Genomic DNA, 23,754 nt, shown 5'->3' on the forward strand with positions numbered 1-23,754 from the left:
ACTTGAATGTAATTTGTGTAATAAAGAAAAATAAAGCGCTCAAAAGATCAACTTTGGAAGATCCTTTCTTATACAGGTTATTTATACAACTCAGGCTGCTCAAGTCTAATAATAGTGTCTGCTGAACTTTGCACCGGATGAGGATTTGGTCCCCAAACATTACATTAAAAATGCTTTGGAAGGATTTTTCAATGCCACATAGACAGGTTTACATTATTGACCATAATGATGATTTAACTCACAAGAGATTAAGTCAAATGCATTTGATAGTTTGTCAATTTATTGCATTAAGGCATTGGATAAAATATAGAATAGCCTTCAAATATTGGCATCATATGACATGCAATTAGTTTGATGATACATTGTTATGGTAATCTAAAATAGGCAGGATTTAAGTCTGGCAAAACATTCAGATGCTAATGTGCTAATAGAAACTCCCTCTGCTGTGTGTGATGACCCACCACCAACAATCAAAGTGTAAAACCAGTGAAACATTATACATCAACTAAGCTATCATAAATGTAACAAAATTGTATTTCCACTACACAACCTTTATGAACTGAACAATGTCCACTCTTGTGTCTGTTTCGTCTGTGTTGGCATTGTGCAAAATTGGGTGAGGAAATAACATGGAAGAAGAACACAGTGAGAGGTAAAGCATACAGTACAGATACACAGATTCATACTGACACTAGTTTGTAACTGCATCACAACTCCCTAAAGACCCATATTTGTTGTGTGCAAAACAAGCATAACATTTCCAGTGTTTTCCTCCCAAATTGTACAGTAACAGCACATAAACCTCAAGCACAAATAAAAATAAATTGCAATAGCTTGAAACAAGAGGAATGTTTTATGATATACCCATTAAGTAGAGTAATAGTCTATGAAAACTATGTGTAAAGCCTTTGTAGAAAAACACCACACATTCACTGAGGTGAATGATTATTTGGCTAAATATAAATGGGTTATATAGAAAGTAACAGTAAGGCTATAAGATGATTGTCAAGGGGAATACAAGGCTAAATCCTCTCAGAAAAAGTCTGTAATATCCTGCATGATTAATGTTTAATATAATGACTGCAGTCAACATGCAGATATAATATTTTCCTCATGGCTTTCTCCGTTCACTCAGCTGCAGGCTCAGATGATTCGGTCATCACGTCCACATCCTCATCGCTGTCCAGGCCCGAGCGATTCGTGGTACGCCGCATATTGTAAGGCAAGTCACGTCTTTAAAAAAAACAAAAAAACAGTGAAAACAGTCAGATGCTGCACAAATACGGCACACAAGTATAAAAGATGAGGCACATAGTAATATGTTTTATTTAAAAAAGCAGAAGTTGAGATATCCAGGCATTTACTCTCAAAAATACTTAAAAAGCCCTGGATTCTACACTTCCCATTGAGTAATTTCAAAAGAGTACTACACCAATTTAGCATTACACTTCTATAACGTCGCTGGACTCAAGATGACTCAGGGTTTTTTGGCTGTATTCTCATACCAAGCAAACTGATCTGCAACTTATTAAAACGCTCTACTATGCACTAAGATGAAGGCAAACTACATCAACTTCACACCTGAAGGATAAATATAAATGTGAGGAGCTTCTACCTGAGCTTGTTCTTTAGAGAGCTGACTTCACGGTTCATAGCGTCTGCTGACTCAGTGGCATCATCCAGCTCCCTCTGCAGCTTCCTACGGTAGGCGTTGGCTCGTGTCACCTCCTCTTCTGCCTCCTCGAGCTGACGCTTCAGTTGGCGCATTCGGCTGTTCGTCTTCTCCACCTGCAGAGAAAGGGTTCACTTAGTGCCAAAAACAATATAAGCATACTGGCAAGTAAAACTCCAGTTATAATCTAGAAATTTAAAAGTACAAAGAAGATGAGTGATGAGGCTTACTTGGTCTTTGTATTGCTCGGTGTTGCGCCTCTCGTCATCAACCTGTAGCATCACCTCTTTCAGCTTCTTCTCTGTCCGCCTAACCAGCCTGGAGGCCTGTTGACGCTCCCTGAAATTAAAGGCGGCAAATGCCACAAGGGATCAGTGCACAGTCTTTGGACATTAAAAATAAAACAAGAGTTTCCAAAGTAATCTAGCTTCAATGCTATCAGTGAGAATAAAGCAGAAATGGAAGTCATGACTCTGAAACACCATCCTAATTTGTTACTGACTGACCACAATAGCTTATGGAGTGTCCATTGCATTGGCACTTACTTTGACTCTATGTCCAGCTGTTCTTCCAGCTGAGCAATCTTGGCCTCCAGGATGCTGATAGAGGATTTGTACTTGGACTTGATGGTTCCCTCAAGCTCTTGCAGCTTGAGTTTCAGCTCCTTGTTCTGGCGATCCAGCTGGGAACGAGCGCCCTCCAGTCGCTGGCTGGTGCTGCGCTCTGAACCTAGCTCTGTGGTCAACTGCTCGGTCTAATGTCATAAACACACCATGGAGAGGCATTGTTAAAGTAAAGCATATCCTGAAGTAGTGATCTCAGTCACTGTGGCATCAGTGAGGTGTTTCTTCACTGCACTCCTGAGAGTTCACCAGACAGTAACTACGTCTTTTTCTTTGGATAACAAAAAGAAAATTAAATTTATTGTGACAAAATCCTTTCTTTCCTTTCCACTGATCACTGAATATTTTCTTATACTTTCAGATAAAGGTACAATTATCAGCTGCTGACATACTGTGTGCATACCTGCAGTGTGGTTCTCTTTAGACGATCATTGACCATCTCAGTGTTGAGCTGCTCTTCCTCCAGCTCCTCCTCCAGCTGGGTGATGCGAGACTCCAGCCTTCTCTTCTCATCTGCCAGCAGAGAACTGACAACAAAAAGTGAGAAAAAATGAGGTTGGATAGAGAGAAACTTGTAGCCAACTGCATAAGCTGACCTTGCATTGTTAAGACAAGTACATACTCTGCAGATCCACATGACAAAGTGTTCATGCAGATAGTAGAATGAGAGGCAGCTACCATCTGAAGAATGTTCTGTAACCAATTAATATATAATTTCTTCTCACGTTCTTTTCAGAAAGTATTACAGTAAATAAATTGTCAATGTTGGGTTCATACTTCTTGGTGTTGCTGCTGTTAATCTCGTCCTGGAGCTCATCTCTCTCGGTCTGAATCTGTCTCTTGAGTCTCTCTGCAGTGGCCAGATCCTGAAGGAAGTAGAAGACACACGTATATAAGACTTTAAATCCTGATACTGCAGAGGATGTTAGGAGAGTTGCCTGTAAATAATGTCATAATTTAATGTTTTTTGGGACTGTTCTGATCTGTTTTTAATGCAGCAATTCCTTGGATACAATTTCCTCCTCAAACAATAAAAGCAACCTTGACGGCTATGCACCATTTTGTTAGTATCGAGAACTTTATGTGCTTTATAAGTTAATACCAATAGAAATGTATGTGTGTTGAGTTTTAGATTTGAGAAACTTACACAGGTGAGATTAATATTACTTTTATTTGTAAGGTGTAGCTCAAATATCTAATTCCTTTCTGTTGTAAGTCAAATTATATAGCTAGCAACATTCAAAATATGAACTGCTGTAAATCATTAGAAAATATCAGATCCCACATTTGTACAGATGGTCTATTAGATAATATTAGTTATAGATAACAATTCACCTCTTCTATAATGTCTGGCTGTTCGGTTCGTCTTGGATGAGGGGGCCTGACTACACCTTTCCCAGACAGAAAATAACTCAAAAACTTACTGGCTATCGCTACTTTCATACCTCCTGGAAGTGCAGGGCGTCTGCCTCCATGGCCTTAAGTTTCCTCTCATTCTCCTTGGCCCCGTTGACGGCCTCGTCTCTGGACAAACGCAGCTCATCCAGTTCTCTCATCAACTCTTTCATTTGGGCCTGGAGAGTACACATGCAGACAGCAGTGCAACGTTAGACACCCATCATTCTGAGGCGTTTTTCAGTCAATGTATAGGACCTCTATGAGCACTTTTGTTAAAAACATAGTTAACAACCAATTACTCTTAGACAGAAAAATCACAATTTGGTCCTCAAAACACCTAATATATTTCTGGTATGTTTCCATATATAACTGAACAGCGAAGGATAGGCCAAATAATATCAATAACTTGCAGTGAGTTGTTTTCTAGTGTTAGACCCATCAACTAATGTGGAAGTGAAAGGATCCTCCAATTATTTATTTTTCATATTTATTATACAATACTTTTTCTTGTATGTTTGTTTTTCTGCCTTCATTACCTGGAGTTTTTTCAGCTGTTTGAGGGCCTCATCACGGCCCCTGTTTGCACCATCAATCTGGAGTTCAAGCTCGCTCAGGTCCATCTCCAGTTTCTTCTTGGATGAGAGAGCCTGACTACGCTGCTTGCGTTCATCTTCCAGCTCAATCTCCATCTCACGCACCTGAGAGTACAAATATTTAGTCAGCCAGACCATAATTCAGCAAGTTCTTCAGTAATTGTACATGTAATGGTTTGGGAATTATACCTGTTTAACCAGCTGTTTCCTCCTCTCCTCTCCTTGCTCATCTCTGGCTTGCAGGTCTCGGTCAAACTGGGCCTTCATGGCCTGCATGTTGACCTCCAGACGCAGTTTGGCGTCCTCTGTGGCCTGCAGCTCATCCTCCAGCTCCTCCAGCTGCACTCTCATCTCCTCCAGCTGCTGCTCCATGGCACGTTTTGACCTCTCTAGCTCATGAACCTGTGAACAAGATTGCATTGTTACCTGTCAACAGTCTACTCTAATTTTAACTTCTGCCGAAAGCAATAATGCAACCTCTATTGCATCAACGAAACACAGACATTTCCAGTGTTACCATATAGACCCAATTCATCTAATTGTAGTTTTCCATGCACCAAAAAGACACTAGTGTTTTTCTCTTACACTCTTGCCAACATCATCCTTGGAGGAGACCAAGTCTTCCATCTCAGCTTTGAGCAGCTTATTGGCACGGTCCAACTCATCCTTCAGATCTGTCATGGTCTCCAGGTCACGGGCCAGTGTCAGTGCTCGGGTTTCCTTCTCCCTGGCCTCAGCTTCGGCCTTGTCACGCTCTTCTGCATACTGAGTAGAGATTGTTTTCTCCTCGGCAAGCATCTATAGAAAGGAAAAAGTAGGAAAAGCAGTTAAAAATTTACTAAAGCTGAATACTGCCAAATGAAGGTGGCATTGTGTGGTGAAGAGTGCAACCAAGAGTTTGAGAACAGTCTGGCAGCTGTGACAAACTAAGTCACTAATATTTCCTTTTTGTGATTTTCTTCCTTAGTACTTTGTCTTTTGACAGTTTAAACAGATTATCTACTGTCTTGGATGTGTAATGTAAAAAGTAAACAAGCAGCTCATTAGTGAATGTTTATCTTCCATGAATTTCACTGTTCACACGTTACCTGGTCAAACTTCCTCTGCTTCTTCTCCAGGTTGGAGACAGTCTGCCTCAGGTGGTCCTGGTCCACTATGAGGTCATCCAGCTCCTGCTGCAGACGGGTCTTTGTCTTGTCCAGTTTGTCGTAGGCTGAGGTCTTCTCCTCCAGTTGCTGCATCACACTGTCCAACTCCCGCTGGAATCGCTTGCGGCCCTCCTCTGCCCCCTCGAGAGACAAGGCCTCCTGTTCCAGCTTCTTCTTCATCTCTGCCAGCTATAAGCATGAAACAAAAGAAAGGGGGTTAGAAGGACAAGACTGAATTGTGGGCAAGTTACATTGTGGAATCCTAATGAATGAATCAAGGCTGTGATAGGGAGAATTTGTCTGACAAAGACCGGAAGAACGGTGGAATGAGGAGGTGCCAGTGTTCAAACACTATAACTCAAATTAGATGAGACTCTACATCCAGTTAAGCATAGTGGTGCTTTGAGCTAAATTCCAACACTAGCATGTTAATGTTCACCATATTGTTACATGTGGACATCTCCCAATTAGAACAGCTAAAGCTGATGAAGAGGTAGCAGTCTTGTAGCTATTTGGTCATAAACCAGAGTGCTGGACAAATTATAGTTTGAACAGGTGATGGCACTAGAAGAAAACTCAAAGTTATTACAATTTATTTTGAGTAGAGCTTGCTTGTCTGAACCACATTAGTACAATCCAAGAGTTTTTGAGATATTTAAATTAAAAAATGTTTTTAAAAAAGTCATGGTGGTGCTAGAGGAACAGTCTGAGAGTCACCAAAGTCATTAGGATTCATGTTGTAGGAACCATTAATGCCTGTACGGAGTTTAGTGTCAATTAGTTTACTTGTAGTTTAGCTCATCAGACTGACACTGCCATCCAAAGAGCCACACCACAAGCATATCTATAAATACTACATACATAAAGTTACCCTCTGAAATCAGCTCTCTATAGAAAAGATCAGTGGACCCACCTGGGACTGCAGTATGGAGACTTGCTTCTCCACATTTTTCTTGCTCTCCTCCTCTTCCTCCAGCATATCCCGTAGACTGTTTTGTTCATCTTCCATCTGCCTTAGGCGACTGGAGAGGGACAGCTTCTGACGGGTCTCCTCTTGGAGCAACTCCTGAAGTTACAAGAAGGAAAACAACTTGAGAAAAATATATATTCCTGAAACACTTTGAATCATGTTCTTTTGCTCAGGTTTCACTTAATTTATTATTATTATTTTTTTTTTTAACATTTTGGTAAATTTACATCATGAAAGGTCATGCTGAGTTAGTTTCTGTACATTCATGGTAATACTGCAAACAGGACAACCGCTATCACTGGATGACTTTAAACACCTACTAGACAACATTTAGACAAAGAAGTAGCAATATTAGTTAAAAACATGCATGCATTCATGTTTGTACCTGTGCATCCTGCAGCTGAGACTCTGTGGAAGAAAGATCTTTGCTGGATTTGATGTTCTTGCCCTCTGCTTCACTCAGGAGGCCGTTTACATTTTCTAGCTCCGACTAGAACCCAGATAGAAAGACAATGGATTAGACACATAATGAGAATCCACACACACTTCCTTTACAATACTTCCCTATCACAGGTGATAAATCACCTGTGATAGGGAAGTAAATTTACAGAGTGTCCATACCTGCATCTTTGCCATCTTGTCAGCCAACTCCTGCCTCTGTCGTTCACTTTCTCCAAATTTGACCTGCAGTTCTTGAACTTGGGCTTCAGCCTTCTTGCGACGGTGTTCAGAATCCATTTTGCCTTGTGTCAGCGTTTTCATCTCGATCTGCAGCTCGTTCCACTCACTTTCCAGGGCCTGCTTGGATTTCTCCACCGACACCTTATTCTGCAGGAGTGCCACATGTTATTGGTGTTATTCATGTGTTTTGTTAAGAATTGATATTTCTCCTCTAACCATCCCATGCGTTACCCTTTTGGCCTGTTCCAGCTGTTCATTGAGCTCGTCAAACGCCTGATTGTGTTTTTGTCTCATGTCGGCCATCTGCTGCTCGTGGAACTTGGCATCTTCCTCTAGATTCCTCCTCAGTTCAGCGACCTCTGTCTCACGCTTGCTCCTGGTAAGACAGAATGAGGGAATGAATAACAAAGAATGAGATGTGAGAAGAGAAACAAACTAAATTTAGACCTTTTTTGTGCTACCAACACAATTGCATCGATTGCTGTGAAATTTGGTGCAGATCAATCTTACTGACATTGATCTTCTGACTTTTCATTTAGCAGCTCAGGAAGTCAGACTTTCCACTTGACCAACACTTCAGTTTGTTCCAGGAGTCATTGTCTCCTGACTACATACAGTATGTCCACATTCAGACACATTTAAATGCAGAATACTGAATTGCTTTTTACCTCAGCTCCTGCTGTGCTGCAGTGGAGTCCAGAGTGTCCTCCAGCTCAGTCTTGAGGGCCTCCAGTTCCTCTCCCAGGTCCCTGCGGTGTTTCTCAGCCTTGGAGCGCGCCTGCCTCTCCAACTCCAGATCCTCTTGCAACTCAGAGATCTGAGCCTCCAACTCCCTGATCTTCTTCTGGGCTGAGTTCTTGGCTGCAGCCTCCTCCTCAATCCTAAAGGTGAGATGAAGAGGAGGGATGAGATCGACATACGGGTAAGTCTCTGTGATTGTTATCGAAAGTCTGTCCTATCGCATCAAAGTCCACCTAAAACTTCATAAGGGAAGAAAAGGAAAAACATATTTAAACCTGGCCAGTGCAGCATGGAGTTCTTCCTCCTTCTTAGCCAGCTGAGCTCTGAGTTCAGCAATCTGGGCCTGCAGGTCTGCAATCTGGTCATGGAGATCAGTGGAGTCTCCCTCAAGTTTACGCCGGTTCTTCTCTAACTCCTGACGCACTTTCTCCTCCCTTCTTAAACGATCTGTGTCACAAAAAACAGGAACCAAAATTTGTAATGGGCGAACAAATTAGTTTCTTCTCTCCATGACACTTCCTCCAGCTCCTTAAAAATGATTGTGTGGTTAAGAAACAAATTATAAGAATGACATTATGTTTTCTAATTAATTCTAACAAAAATGAAACAAAAACACAATAATGCAAATAAATACTTGCCCTCTAAATCTGTGATCATGGCTTCATGTTTATTTTTGAGTTTCTGCAAACTTTTGGACTTCTCTTCCTCTTCAGCCAAGTTGGTGGTGAACTCTGAGATCCTCTCCTCCATCTGTTTTTTCTCCTGTGGTTAAAAAACAAAACAAGAAAATAAATTACTTGTTGTTCCAGGTGTTTTATTTACCCTGCACCTTTAGCAGTGAACTAAATAAACCTGTGTTCAGACCTTGTTGAGCTTGTTGTTCTGGTCATCCAGCACCATGACTTCCTCCTCAAGCTTCTTCAGCTTGGCATCCGTGGTGACCTTCTCCATCTGGAGCTTCTGTCTGGCTGCTTCCTCCTCATCCAGCTGCTGCTCCAGGTCCTGGAAGAACAACACAAACAATTTTATTTTTGAGTTAATGCAATGGGGGGTTTTTTTGAGCATGTCTTTTCATCGCATCTCATATTCTGGATCCCAGAGGACTTTACTGACTGTGATGTTCTGCTGCATCTTTTTTCTTTCTGTATGCATCTGGGTGACCCTCTCTTCCTCCTCCTCCAGTCGAGACTCCAGGTCATGCAGGATCTCTTCAAGCTCTTGCTTCCTGGTGGCCAGACGAGCTCTCATCTCCTCAGCCTCGGCACACAGCTCTGTCTCTGCCTGCAGCTGTTCTTGAAGAGCCAACTTCTCAGCATTCAGCTTGTAGAGGGGAGGCAATGTCACAATGAGTAAGAGGACTTGTCATAATGATTCATGTTTTTATAAATTCGTAAAAATCAATTCTACATGCAGTTTCAATCCAGAAATTTAAAATAAGAGTTACCAAAGATGAAGCTTACTCCAGTGTTATGACTCGTACCTGTTCTTGCTTCGACTCAAATTCTTTGAGCTGCTCCTCAGCCTGCAGCTGTCTCTCCTTCACCTTAGCCAGCTCCTCTTCTTTTGCCACCATCTCCTCCTCCTGCCGAGTCACTTGCAGCAGAGGCTTCACCTGGAAGAAAAAAACAAAAATGATATTAGAAATTAAAACATTATAACATGGTGATGTTTGGACTTTCCTGGGATGCTCTCAAGAGAAAATAAAGAAGGAGTGTGAAAGTGAAATTACTTTACTGCTACAGTATAATAAATATGTGTTTGCACCAGAACACTATGAATTCAGATAAGTTAGTCTTTCATTAGAAAATGCATTAGCCTATATGCATAAGCAGTAGCTAAAGAATTTCCTTATTTTTTTATTCTTTGTAAAAATCTGATGTACAAAACATTAATACTAATCTTTATAATTTACAACACCAACCTGCTGACTATTATCTTATTCAATACAAAAAAGGTGTCACTTATAATTACACTATATTTATATTAATATATTTTGATAGTAACATGACACTAGCATAGTTTACTGCTGTCGTATTACTAAAGGTTTAGACAACCCAGTAACACATTGTTAAGTAAAATAAAATGCATTCATTAATCTCTTACCTTAGTGAAAAGTCTCCACCACTGCCAGTTCCTGAGTTTGAGGTAAGCAGCACAGTTCCTCTGGATAACTTTCATGGCTGTCAGCTGCTGTTGTCTCTTAGCAAAAGCTCTAGAGTAAAAACAAAACAAAAAAGACATAAATAATCAAGTGAAAAACAATGTACGCAAATATTGTTTCGTTGTGGATCAAGTTAATCCATCATACTTGCGGGCCACATATCCTCTACACCAGGCCTGGAAGCTGATGATCACATCAGTGATCTTCATGTCTCTCTCCTCCTCCAGGTGAGCCAGGACTCCGGCTCTGAAGAACACTTTACTTTGACCGATGCGGAAAAGGTTTGGGTCCAACTCCAGAGCTTTGATCTGACATGAAGCAGACAGAAGCGACTCAGTGACAAGTGCTAACACTTGAAATGGAGCAGACAGAAAATTTTCCCTTCTTCTAATGAACTGCTTGTATTTTTTCTCACCATAAGCACACAGGCTTGCTTTCCATCCATAAAGCCCTTTGGTATGGCATTTGGAGTGAGGATTTCATACCTGTGAGACAGACAAATTAGGTTATGTTGACTTTCTCTTCTTTCTTTGATTGATATGTTTTTCTCTGTATGAGGAATATGTCTTTATGTATTTAAATCTCTTTCTGTTGTTTGTCACCTCTGTCTGAACTCCTGGAAGACGATGCGGTTGGGGAAGCCCTGTCTGCAAATGCGAATCCCTTCCAGGACTCCATTACACTTGAGCTGGTCCAGAACCAGGTGAGACTCCAGTTTACCAGCCTGAAGAGAAAACAAATGCACAAATGATCATTAAGGAGCCTTGTGTGGACATATGGTGCAAGTGAAGAACATTAAATATACTGAACTAATGACACAAAATGCATGAATCAATTTTTGCAACAGCTGCAATGTTGAGAACCATTCTTTGGTCTGTACCTTCTTCTCGTGGTTGGGGATGATGCAGCGGACAAAGTTCGGGTTGGTGTTCCTGAGTGTGGTCATGAGGTTACCCAGCTGCTCCTTGTACAGTTGACCTACAGTGCGGAACATGCCCTTACGGGTTTTGAATGCACCGTGCATAGAGTCCGACATTCCTGCCACCTTATCCAAGCCGACGATACGGTCCACTGTGAGGACGGAGACGGTGGAACAATTGTTTTATCAGCGTGTTTACAGACACTGAAATGATCATGAAATCACTTTGAATCATAAAAATGCCTCTCTGTTACCTGAGGTCTCAGGCAACAGTGTGCAGATAGTAATTTTCTTTTGCAAGATGACACTTTGAATAAATTCACTCACTGTCTCTCCACAGGTCAGCAGTAAATTTGTCAGTAGACTGGTTGAGCAAAGTGGCCACACTCTCGTTCAGAGGATCCATGTTTTTCATCAGCCACTCGTCTGCTTTATAGTCCACCTACACCAGAGAAGAGCTACATTTATAATGAAGAACTTGAAGTTATCACCAAACCATTACTACTTTAAGTTAAGGCTTCAATGCCCTGTCTTGTGGTGCATGTGGCAAGTGTTGAAATTCAGTGTATAAGGTAAACTAGTAAAAAAGGTAAAAAAAAGCTCTTCTTTGAACCAAACTTTGTATATTCACAGTTTTGAGGACTATGTTGTTTCTCTGCAGCCAACTAGTTATGGAAAGTAACTATGTACATTTACTCCTATAGGAATATAAAGCATAAGGAATTTATATACATGTCCATTGACTTATATTGTCAAGAGGAAAAACAATGACTTTGGTTATTTATACAGCCCTTTTGCAAAGGTTTTTTCTTTGGATGGAGAAATGTAGTCTAACTATAAAAGTACATGTTAAAAGTCCAATAAAAGCTTTTGAAAGTCAAATTCAACAATGTAAACATTCATCCTCAATGACCTTTCCAGCATAGTGCATAATGCAGAAGTCAACGTCGTCCTTGAGTTTCTTGGGTTTCTGGAATTTGGGGTGTGTTCCCTGTTCCTGAACCACCTTCTCCACAAAGCTCTTGTCTGTGGCTTTGGGGAACCAGCATTCTTCATCCAGCAAAGCCAGTATGCCTGGAGGACCGGCCTGTGTTGACACAAACAGGACAAACACATATCAGTCTGCAGTTCCAAGGAATTGTGACTGTTTTAATGATCTATATGCAGTTACACGAACTGGGAGATGTCTTACATGTCTTTCAATGAGGTCGATGCAGGGCTGCAGGTCGAGGCCGAAGTCGATGAAGCTCCACTCGATGCCCTCCCTCTGGTACTCCTCCTGCTCTAGGATGAACATGGTGTGGTTGAAGAGCTGCTGAAGCTTCTCATTGGTGTAGTTGATGCACAGCTGCTCAAATGAGTTCAACTGTAGGAAAGAATTAGAGACTTCATTACTTCATTGACAGAGAAATAATTTAAAAATATTTAGAATCAAGTAATCACTTTAGTTACTTTTATTAGAAAAATGTACTTGTGCCAGCTTCACAAATAATAATGTTTGCTGTGTTTTGTTTTACATGTTAGTAAACTGAATATCTTCAGTCCAGTCAGTCACACAAGGAATATGAAAGTCAACTTCCACTTTGGAAATTTATGACATTCTATAATCAATTAATCAATAATGAAAATAATAGTTTGAGCCCTAAAATGAGTATTACTACATAATATCTTGGCTGAAATTGCAATTATAAAGTCAATAATAAGATATGATTCAAATTATTTTGATGTGAAAAACTGTTCACCTGTCTTAGGCAACAGTAAATTGCTACTGTACACTCATCTCGGTTGCTGTGATAAGAGAGAGCCATGTGTTCAACTTGTTGATCAAGTTTTACCTGCTGTGAAACAGCGTCTGCCGACTCTTACAGTAGAGGGACACAGTGTTAAAAATAGAAGTGTTTTCCCCTCTTCAGGTGCGGTCCCACTTGATTTTTCTGCCCCTTCATTTCTATAAGTAATACTATACTAATAGTTTGACACCACTCTGTGTCAGCAAGACAACAGTCTGTAGGATGCAGCATTAAACAAACTGAACCCCATCAGAGTGCTAGGTCTGATCACAAAAATAGAGTAACTGCCAGCCTGTCAAGCCTCAAACACCTCACCTCAAAGATCTCAAATCCGGCAATATCAAGGATTCCAATGAAGGAGGCTCCCTGTCTCTTGGTCTTGTCCAGGGCTCTGTTGATCCTCAACACCAGCCAGCGGAACATCCTCTCGTAAGAGGCTTTGGCCAGAGCCTCAACAGCAAACTCAGCCTGCTCCTGGGTCTGGGCCTTCTGGACATAGTCCCTGCCAACCTACAAAAAGAAATGCTCAGATATCATCTTCTGATTCTACAATTATCATTACATGGAAACCGACAGACAAAAGGTAGAAATTTGTATCACAAACTAGGTGGCGAAACATGTGAAGGTAAATCCAAAAAAATCTAAATTCATTTGATGCAGACCTTGATTCTGGGAGACAGGATGGCTCGTGTGAAGTCAGTCACATTGACGCCCAGCAGGTGACACACTTTCTGGGCAGCTGGGGGTTAAACATGGAGGTAAAGTTGGAGGTTGTAAAGGTGGATAATGGATGAATTGGGAAGGTTTGAGAAAATGAAACAGAGAGCATGCACAGAGGAAATGATGATGACGACGGTCTGTCTGTGTAAATGTGTGTACCGGTGTCATCAGGCAGGGAGGCCTGGTCAGAGTGGCGCTCTTTCTTGAAAACCATGTTCCCCAACTGCAGCACGGCTGACACCACCTTCAAAAGACCTGAGAAACAAGCAGAAGGTCACTGAGTGCTGCAGAGGAAAGAATCACATCGTGAAAAATAAATACCACCATATGTTTGGTAGTGTTAAAAGTTATTTAACACAATAATAACAATTCATTACAATCTAATACATCCAAAGTAGGCTAGAGCTGCAACAATTAGTTGATTTATCATTTGGTTTATGAAGAATTTGAGAATTTTCTGATGAGTAAATGCTCAAACATTCACTAGTGCCACCATCTTAAATGTGAGGATATGACACCTTTCTCTTCCATATTATAGTAAACTGAATGTTGTTTTTTGCCCAGCTGAATCAGTTTTGGACTGCTGGTAGAGAGAGAGAGAGAAAAAAGATTAAACAGGCCCTGTGGAGTGTTCTTATAAACGAATGTTACATGTACCTCAAGCACCAGAACACATTCTGTGTATCCTTGAGCTCTATCAAACAAATTACATCTCATCATCTGCATAAGTGTGTGCATGTGACAAACAAAACTAACCCATTTATGGAAAAACAGCTTCATAGTGCTAGTAGAGGGTAAAAACTCCACAGAAAACCTTGATTGATAATGAGTATAATTCACCACAGCCCTTTAAAGTGAGAAAATATGTACCAATTCGTTCCTCTTCTGGGATGCTCATTATCTGAAAGGCATCCATGGTCTCAGTGAAGAGGTCCTTGTCCTGTTGACCAGGAATTGTCATGTTTCCATTGGACAGGAAACGGTACTTGCTGTAATCCTCCAGACATAACTCAGCTGGAGAGCGAAAAAGAGGAGAGATTTGTGGAGAATTTACCATTTTAACAGACTTCAGCATTATTATATTTCAGACACTAATAACTGAACTGAGAAACGGCAAGCTACTTCCCATGTTACTAAGTGAATGTCATGTTCAGATAACAATAAACCACATTTATTTTGCTGCTTTCTGCAGCTTCCATTCACGTATCCCAGTTTGATGCAGTCACATTGTGATAAAATGTCTCACAGCGCAGCTTGTCCCCTGCTCCTGTCAGCATGTAGTAGAAGATGTGGAAGCTCCTCTCGTCTTTAGCTTGTCGGATAGCCCGAGACTTCTCTAGCAGATCTGGTAACACTTCAGTCAAGACAAACAAACGCAGATGCAGCAGGACAAGAGCATGTATATAAAAGTAGTCCAGAAGCAAGACTGGTGAACTATAAAGGGGCCTGGGGCTGCACCAGTTTTACTCATTTATTATCATTATCAGTTGAAGTGTAAGCTTACGTGGGAGTTATCCTAAACAAATTTGCAGAGTCAAATGATCAAGAACTGACATCAAACCTGAGGCAGCAAAGCACTCTCTCCATCAGCCTTGCCAAAATGGCTTCGGAGGGAAACTCATTATTGGCCCGAGGCCACCTGGCAGGTTAATCCTGCCCAGTACAAAAGAATTAAGAAATCCATTAGCATATTTTTAAAAAGGATGCAAGTTTCAATGTTGGCTCCAACGATGTATCCATTGACATCAAAATTGATCCTGATGAATTTTCCCTACAAGAGAAAACAAATCATTTTAATAGGCAAACACAAAACCTGTGTTTTTAAGGGTGAGTATATTTAAAAAAAATCCTCTGTCTAAACTAACTTTTCAACATGGACTATGAGCTACCTGCACACAACAACATAGTCATTTTACATGAGATTTGAGTTTTTTTTCTTTGTGCTCTGCTCACTGGTTTGAAATTAAACTTTATTTTGACAGATATTTTTAAGGCTTCAAATCTTTCTTACAAATCTTGAAGAGTTGTCATTCTTGACAGTCTTCGCATTGCCAAAGGCCTCCAGGATGGGGTTTGCCTGCAGCAGCTGTTTCTCCAGTTCCCCCTGACAGAGAGGACACAGTATCAGAACAAACTATAGACTGCAAGAACAATTTTTAGCTAGACATTGGTGAAGCTAGCACATCTTTAAATCATGCATTTCCTCGCAGCGCTGCGGATCATTGGTTGAAAACAAACATGAGCAATAACTCATTCAGTGTATTGAATTTGGGCTGCGTATACAAAAGAATCACCTCAGGGAATATTATCATTACACACACACACACAGACACACACAGAATATATTGCACATTCCAACACACATTCCCGCAGCACAGCAAGCCCACTCAAGCACAAAAACCCTGTAATGCAGGCACAAACAAGAGAACACAAGAAGCACGTGGGCTGGTTAGCCGAGATTTCACCCCAAAGGAAATGCAGGAGTGCACTGCGGCACCCCGAATAAGCTACATAACGACAAAAATCAAGACTGACCAGATTGAGAAAAAAAAAAAAAAAAAAAAAAAAGCTGCTGGGTGGAGTGGGATACTGTTACCTAATACAGCTTTTAAAACTATAGGCACAAAAGGTGTGTTTTAGCATGTGAGACAAACCTCAGATAAGGTTACTGCTTAACAGCTCTGTTGTGTTGCTGGGCAGTTCAATGTCACAAGGACGCATTTACAAGACTCTTAACCATGAAAAACGTGTTCTTATATTTTAACGATAACCTTTTAACTCTACAAATTACAACAGGTAAATCTTTTTACTGTTGAAACTGTTTGATTAAATTTTCAATTATTTTTAAAAGATAATTTGACGTTGGGAAATCTGCTACAGTTGGGATTTTTTTCCCCTTCTGAAAGTTTGATTAATACCACTTACATATCAGACTGGTAGCTTTGCTTAACTTAGCATAAAGGTTGGAAAATTGAAAAGTTATTTCTTACACTTTTAGTTTTGTACAATTTAAATTAGATTTAACAACATTAGGCAGAGTTTGTTGCTTTGGACAGAGCCAAACTAGGAGTTTCCCACAGTTTCTAGTTTTAATGCTAAGCTAAGCTAACTAGCTGCTGGCTTCAGCATCATATTTAATGTACAGACATGCAAGTGAGAGCAATCTTCTTGAACAACTCTTTGCAAGAGAATAAAAAGCATATTTTTCAAAGTTACCAACTATTCCTCTAAGGCCATTCTTAATAATGTTTAATGCATTTCCTTGAAAACCCAGACAAAGAAAATAATGTCCCTGTTAGTAGAGTAGTGCGTGTGCATAAACGGTCAGACACCATGCGTATGGATGAACTCACATGTGACAAAACTGCACTGCCCTGGAGAAGAGGTAAAAAAGGAGAGAGTTCAACACATTTATTCAAACATTTCATGTAAAATCTTGTGAAACGACCTGTATATGAGGACAGCAAGTACAAACACACGCCCCCACACAAACATCGGTATTCTGCTTCACTAAATCTCAGCAGAGGTGAGGCAGACACGTCGAGGCCTGAAACAGGAATGTGCAGTAGTCGCCACAGATCTCTATTAGGTAGACTACATTATAGAGATGGACTTAGATGGAAAGAGAAAACATCAAAAGGTGAGGAAAAATACAAGGTCTCCACTGTGGATTTTTCAAATCTTTGGACGAACTACCAGCAAAGAATCAGGAAGAAAAGGATAAAAACATAAAAACAGGTTTTACTGACCTGATCTTTCTTGGATTTGAAAGACGAGGCAACATGGGCAAGATACTGAATGACTTTCTTGGTATTTTCTGTTTTCCCTGCTCCGGATTCCCCACTGCAGAAAAAGACACAGTAAATGAAGCTTTAGACACATAACATCGATGAGAGCGGTCAGTGTGCTGAACATCATGGCAGAGGTAATACTGATCAAAAGGCATCAAAAGCAACATGTCATGTTACAGACATGTAGTCTGCAAGAAAAGAAAAAAAAAATCTAGATCACCAAACTGTCAAGAATGAGTAAAAACATGTGATGACTCCATAACCTAAAGGGCCTGGGTGTTCAAACATTGACACTTCAAACATCTAAAAGTCCCAGGCAAACTATCTGCAGATGAAGATGGACCAGGAAAAAAAAAAATAAAAAAAAAATAGACCACTGAAAACAAAGTAACCTACGTGCAGAGGATGGACTGGTCCTCGCGATCTGAGAGGAAGAGAAAGAAGAAGAATGTTGATCTGTGAGAAACAGTTGACATAACAGAAAAACAAGCAGCTGAATTGAGAAAAATAAGGTGTGTGATTGTTTTACTCTGCAGTTTCTGTTCATCTTTCTGTTTGTAAGCAGGACTGAGTGATTAAATCAATTTGTTGATTGAATTATCACTGATTATCTCTGAACCCAGCATTCTTTCATCATCACATCATTGTGAACTAAATCTTCATTGTTGTTCATTCACTGATAGTGTAAATAATCATTAGTTGCAGCCATAAAACCCATGTGTGCATGGACGTCTACACACTTCTAGTCTAAGTGATGTATATACAATGCACCAACTAAAGTCTAATGCTGCTAAACACACAATTTTCGTCACAAATATATATATGTGGTACCCTGCATCATGCTCCTGTAGGCTGTGTCGGTGATGGCGTAGATGTGAGGGGGCATCTCATGTCTCTTCTTGCCCTTGTACATGTTCACTATGTCCTCAGTGTAGATGGGCAGGTACTTGTATGGGTTGACCACCACGCAAAAGAGACCGGAGTACGTCTGTGTAAAATAGAAGATGGTTACCGTCAGAGAGGATTTTAATGCAACAAGTCACACAAGTGGACATAAAAGAAAAAAATAATCTGATCGTAGTGCCACTATATAACCATGTGTATGCACTTAAACCCACATAGATGAGTCCAGAGTAGTATCTCTCCTTGAGGTTGTGCAGCACAGAGGCCTCGTTCAAGCATGTGAGCTCCGCCATGTCCTCAACCTTGTTGAACTTGGGTGGATTCATCTTCTGAATGTCATCCTTGTTTACCTTCACCTGAGAAACAGAGACAACGTGCCTGTCAGAAGGGCTCACTGATCAAAACACACATCTGTCACTGTTATTAATGCACCAATCGAATGAAAAAGGTTGGTTGGTTTCTTGTTGTTGAGCGACACGTTCTTCAATTTCACCTTTCTGCCAGAGTCCGTCAGCTCCACCACACACTCGTCTCCATGCTCCTCTTTGACGGAGCCGGCCTCAAAGCCCAGCTTCTCAGATGGGATCCACACCAGCTTCTTGGTGGCCCAGTCGGCCTGGGCCAAAGGGTTGTTAATCCCACGGTCCCCATACAGGAACTTGTCTGCGTCCGACATGGTAGCTTCAGGACAGAGTAAGAGAGCAGTTTAGATGAATATGAAGCCATTTTGAGCAGTGTGGCCTTTCAAAACAAGGGAACAAAACACTGAAAAAAACTGATATTGTACGGTGGACCTCACTTCAGATTAAGTAGTCACTCATTTCTTTGGCAGAATCTTAAAATCTTTAAATTTGGTGGATGTTTTGGTCATGGGTTACCCCTATCTTTGATTCAGCTTTTCTACCATTTTACATCCAACAAATTAAATGTATTCTTCACCAAATTTAATGAATGAACCCATTAAAACAAGAATAATTTGTTGGCAAATTCTTGCAGGCGTGGTTGACAAGCTTCATCTTGATCTAAAATTTCAAAACACAGGGTGTACAGAAGGCCAAGAAGCGTTTAGGATGCTGACTGTAATCGCATCGTTTCAAGTCCGGCTTTGTTGTATGTCATAACTCCTGTCTTTCCTCACTTCCTCTCACATCTCTGCTCTCACAATCAAATGAAGGAAAACATGTCAAACTAAATATCCTTCTTTAAAATACTTCAGATTACTAATATTTAGAGGCCTCTGCAGCTTTGGTGTTGTTATTACCTTTTAGGTTTTTAGTTGTTGGTTCAGATCTATTGATCTCTGTAGTGCTGGCATCATTTCACACTGCATTATATTGAGACATGTTGCCCAACCAACATTTACATAGAGAAGATTATAAACACATTTCCGTGGTACATTGCAAGAAGTGAAAGACTGTTTGCACGTCCTGAAATACCTCTGTCATTGCTGCTTGTCATGCACATAACCTTGTCACTCATGCAAGATTAAGTTTGTTTGTTGAGTTTGTATAATGAGTTTTAGTTTCAACTGTTTAACTGAGGTGTGATACGAACTCAACAAAAACAACAGATCATTACTGCACAGTCAGAAGGTAACAGGAGCTACAGCACAGGTTTGGGCACATTATTACCACAACAGCTGTTGCTTCACATTATTATTATATTCTTATTATTATTATTATTATTATTATTATTATTATTATGCAGCCTCTTTTTTCTATGACTTATAAATCTGCACTGAAGCTCTTTGAAACTTACAAATGCAGAGAAACTCACTGTACCATTAGCAAATGTTACTTTACTAAATCCAATTTAAATTAAATGTAATGTGTATTCATGACCTGAGGCTCAACAGTCTTTTAGCTGAGCTCTATAGCACGACTCCATCTTTTATTCCCTGTCTGAGCCACATTCCTTCCTGACCAACTCATTACGCAGAATTCCACAAATTCCCGACTCGCTTCTCCCAATCCTCATTACCCTCAACTTGCTCTTTAGATCCGCAATTTCCTCCACAGGTAACAAATATAGCCATTACATATAATTCTGCCTGAGTGAGACTGGTTCTGTGCATCCAGTAGGGCAAGTTATGTAAAAGTCCTTGTAAAAGGTCGGAGGAGGGATGCTCGACAAGCAGAGAGGCAGGAAGGAATGTCAGGAACAAGTCTGGGCAGAAAGAGAAATGTCATTATTCCCCAGCCACACCCTGGAGAAAGACTTGATGCCTGATCAGAAGAAAAAAAAAAAACACCAAAAAAAGAAGAGAAAAGAAAATCCATCACCCCTGCATTCTACTTTCACTGACGTCATGTTAACTAATGAGATGCATCGTCTCGATTTTAAGATGGCCCTGCAAGTCATGATGTTTTATCAAAAAAATATGGAGGAAAAGACTTAAACTAAATTGCTGTGGCTTTGTTTTTGTGACTATAAAAGTAAAATACACACATACAATGCACAGAGGAGCAGCTTGATTTCTAATAAAGCCTAGTTTTGAATTATTGTAATGTTTTGTGGATTTAATGTCAATTTCAGTTACGTTCAATGGAAAAACGTTTATTTTACCCATTTCTGCAGAGACTAAGATAAAGGTTGCTAAGCTCTAAACAAAATGATGTTATGTCTTTTGTTCACAGGTTGCAAGTTGACTCAATAAACTAATAAATTGAAATGAGTTCAGCTCAACCAAAGTTTAAATGTTTGATCATAGGTTTTGTAGGTTGCTTGAGAGCGCTCAGATTTATCCTACAAGGTCCAGCTTGGGAACCACTGAGTACGTTATTATAAACGCACTGGAGGTATAATGGCTCCACATAAAAATAAACAAATTCAGTGTTCTTGTGGTATTTAAAGGATTTAGTCTGCATTAATGGCTGTAACTAACACTCAAAAAAGGTAAGAGAAAGGACTTGGGAGTTTATTTACAGGGACGTCAACACACTTCAGTAATACATTCATTTAAGTATCTAGAGGTGTCATGTTGTTACCTCAAATACTAATAATATTGTAAATTAAAACAAAGCGAGGCTTGTCAAGACTCATGACAAGACTCAGATGTTTGTACATGAATGTTTGTACTGCAAAGGTTTAAAACAACTGCCTCCTCTCAGGTAGAGGATGATGAAAAAACAATGTGTGTGTATATGTGGAGAGATAAAGACACAGAGGGTGTGTGGAGATAAAGACATAGAGTGTGCATGGAGAGATAAAGACAGTGTGTGTACGTTTACAAAGCAAGGGATAAAAGGATCAGTGCACAAGGTGTCATCTGTGTCCCTCTTAAGTTCATTATGTGCTCAGACTAATGCTAAAAACTTGCCATGTGTGGAAATCTGCAGCACTCCCAGAGGTCAGAGACGACTGAGAGCATCACGTTTTCAGAGTACATACGAGGGCATGAATGCATCAATACTCGCCACATAATCATTAAAGAGGACCACACAGAAAACTTGTGACAGTCACTAGTGTGTGAACTGTTAAAGCCATACATGGGCTAACTTCCTCAGGAAGTTGCATAAAGTCTGCCTCTGCACATTTTGACACGGTGGTTCAAAATGACAAGATGAAGTACTTCAGTGTCCATGTCCTCTGTTCTGCATCAGTTCTTGTCATTCAAATGTCCCAAACCTTTGCTGAGCTCAGGACTGGAGAGGGGTCTCCCCATAAAGATTTCAACCGTGTCTGGAAACAGGTCCTCTCACCTTATTAACCTCACTGATATTACTTTTAGTTTTCTCTGCACATGCATCCTGTTCTCTGCATAAGGTCCGTTTAATCTGGGTGTCTCGTGCTCTTCAGTCTTATCGCGCACGTTTTCAACAGCATCTCCTGTTCTTGGCTGCCAGTCAATCCTCTGCTTTATCCAGGCTTCTGTGGTTCTTACCTAACCAGAGGGCACAAGCCCTGCCATCTGCAGCCTGCCTGCTGATACGAGGCTGGTGGTAGTGAGGCACTGATAATAAGAGATCGACAGCAGTGTGGCACATTAGGGATTAGTCAAAGTATGTTAATAGAAAGATGTTTCAATTAAATGTTTAAGTTTTGGGGGCTGCAGAGGACTCTGCATTGAAAAAAAAAAAAAAAAAAAAAAAAAAAGACTAGATTTTGATCAGCAAACTATTTTCACACATGAGCAGAAATGTGCTATAACATCATGCTGATAAAGTCATGTCAGACAGAAGTTCTCATTCATTACCACAAAACCAAGTTCTCTCTTTTGCAACTGCATGCCAATTTTGTATCCTCAGGGTAGACACACACACACACACACACACACACACACACCACACACACATACATACATACATAAAGCAACAGTAGCAGAAGGGTGTGTGCAGTTCGTTTTATGAAACCAAAAAAATATGCATTTTATATTCCTCATACAAACTTAACTGGTGTGGGTTTGTCATCACAGACAGCTGTCGCAGTTATAAGACTTACACAAAGTCCTATTGGAAAGTTTAATCAGCTTATATAATGTAAATAAATCCAACACATCAGAGACAATAAAGGTGATAATTGAGTATGCGCAGGTTTAAAGGGCTCCTCTGTGTCCCCCTGATGAGAACACCTGGCCAGGTGCGCGACATTTCTCATCTTGAGTAAACCCCACTGATTTCTCCTCGTCTTTCTTAAACTGAAACTTTTTCTACACCTACGTTTTCAAACCAGCTCGCACCTATTGACCACCTCAGCTCTCCCTACCTGCAGTAAACACACGAGTACACACCTGGTTTTCAGCTGCAGGCACTGTAGGTGAGCTCGGTTCGTCTTCCTGCTCGACGACACTTTGTTCACAACACCAGCAGCAGCTGCTGAGGAAGAAGAGGAAGAAGAAGGAGAAAAAGCCTCGTCGGTCTCTCGTCTTCAGCCGCGTCTCTCTGCCCTGTCATGCGGGCCAGCTGCTCAGGCGTGGCTTGGTGAGGGTGGACGGTTCTGCACCTTTAATCCGCCCAGTTTTAGTTTTCGCAGGTAAATTGAACGCCCCGCCCCTCTTGTGGTCTGTGCTGCGTTCAAGAGCTCCACGTAAAAACTGGAGTTTTTAGTTGTGGCTCCAGGTGCTTCTGAATCAAAAAGTACATTTATAAAATGAAATAGATAAGTTGTTTTCTTGGCTCATATAATGCTTTAAAACTCGGCTGGCACAAGGAAGCGCAGAATAACAAGTGAGACCACAAGTATATAAATATATATATATCAAAAAGATAGTCAATGTGCTGTCATTAATAATGCAATGAAACTAGTAAGTCATTTATCAACTACAATGACAAACATTTGGTTACAAAAAAAGCAATTGCAGAACAGCTTCACTTATTCTGAGTTATGCACAGAGGGAGTAAAGTGTTTGTGTGTTGAGATAGTCAGTGATCATCTGTGGATGATTGCAGCATCTAGTCAGATAGTATCGTGTGTGTGTGTGTGTGTGTGTGTGTGTGTGTGTGTGTGTGTGTATGTTTAGGAATGCAGAGCCTCGTTCATACCTGCAACAGGAGTAGGGGTGTGGCACTGCTGATGTGTCTAAAGTGGAAATATGACACAACATACATAACTGTCTGTGGGGAGAGGACACTAATGTAAAGAGGGCAACCTGACATGTAAGACTGCTACACAGAGTCTGTTCACACAATTATGTTTTCATATTGTT

The 23,754-nt window shown here is 40.6% G+C and overlaps 1 protein-coding gene across 2 annotated transcripts; it reads right to left on the reverse strand.

Moving 5' to 3' along the window:
- Positions 1-258: 258 nt before the first annotated feature.
- Positions 259-23,061, reverse strand: LOC104934940 (myosin-9). Of its 2 annotated transcripts, XM_027282988.1 has the most exons (43): positions 22,840-23,061; positions 18,604-18,791; positions 18,326-18,466; positions 18,039-18,195; positions 17,604-17,631; positions 17,166-17,259; positions 16,770-16,790; positions 15,428-15,520; positions 15,124-15,187; positions 14,663-14,761; positions 14,287-14,430; positions 13,576-13,671; positions 13,359-13,435; positions 13,012-13,206; positions 12,099-12,272; positions 11,820-11,993; positions 11,234-11,348; positions 10,868-11,058; positions 10,590-10,711; positions 10,403-10,472; positions 10,135-10,295; positions 9,930-10,038; positions 9,307-9,438; positions 8,940-9,146; positions 8,691-8,828; positions 8,465-8,588; positions 8,102-8,273; positions 7,754-7,966; positions 7,317-7,461; positions 7,026-7,232; positions 6,790-6,894; positions 6,348-6,500; positions 5,375-5,623; positions 4,872-5,084; positions 4,476-4,688; positions 4,230-4,391; positions 3,741-3,869; positions 3,073-3,161; positions 2,699-2,822; positions 2,218-2,426; positions 1,903-2,011; positions 1,616-1,788; positions 259-1,233 (listed from the first exon to the last, which is right to left on the reverse strand). In XM_027282988.1, the coding sequence occupies exons 2-43, from the start codon at positions 18,784-18,786 to the stop codon at positions 1,128-1,130; spliced, it is 5,880 nt and encodes a 1,959-aa protein (XP_027138789.1). In that variant the 5' UTR covers positions 18,787-18,791; positions 22,840-23,061; the 3' UTR covers positions 259-1,127. The 2 variants fall into 2 exon arrangements, with proteins under 2 accessions (XP_027138789.1, XP_027138790.1); XM_027282989.1 differs by lacking the exon at positions 16,770-16,790.
- Positions 23,062-23,754: the final 693 nt, after the last annotated feature.

This window comes from Larimichthys crocea, chromosome X (genome assembly GCF_000972845.2).
Source record: "Larimichthys crocea isolate SSNF chromosome X, L_crocea_2.0, whole genome shotgun sequence".
In the NCBI taxonomy this organism is placed as follows: domain Eukaryota; kingdom Metazoa; phylum Chordata; class Actinopteri; family Sciaenidae; genus Larimichthys; species Larimichthys crocea.

Excerpts from the sequence above, each read along its gene's own strand:
- LOC104934940 (XM_027282988.1), bottom strand. The coding sequence starts at position 18,786 with ATGTCGGACGCAGACAAGTTCCTGTATGGGGACCGTGGGATTAACAAC. Across the intron at positions 17,260-17,603 it reads GACCAGTCCATCCTCTGCAC|TGGGGAATCCGGAGCAGGGA; the intron begins GTAGGTTACTTT and ends CTTTTTCTGCAG. Across the intron at positions 7,967-8,101 it reads CTCCATGCTGCACTGGCCAG|GATTGAGGAGGAGGCTGCAG; the intron begins GTTTAAATATGT and ends TCTCACCTTTAG.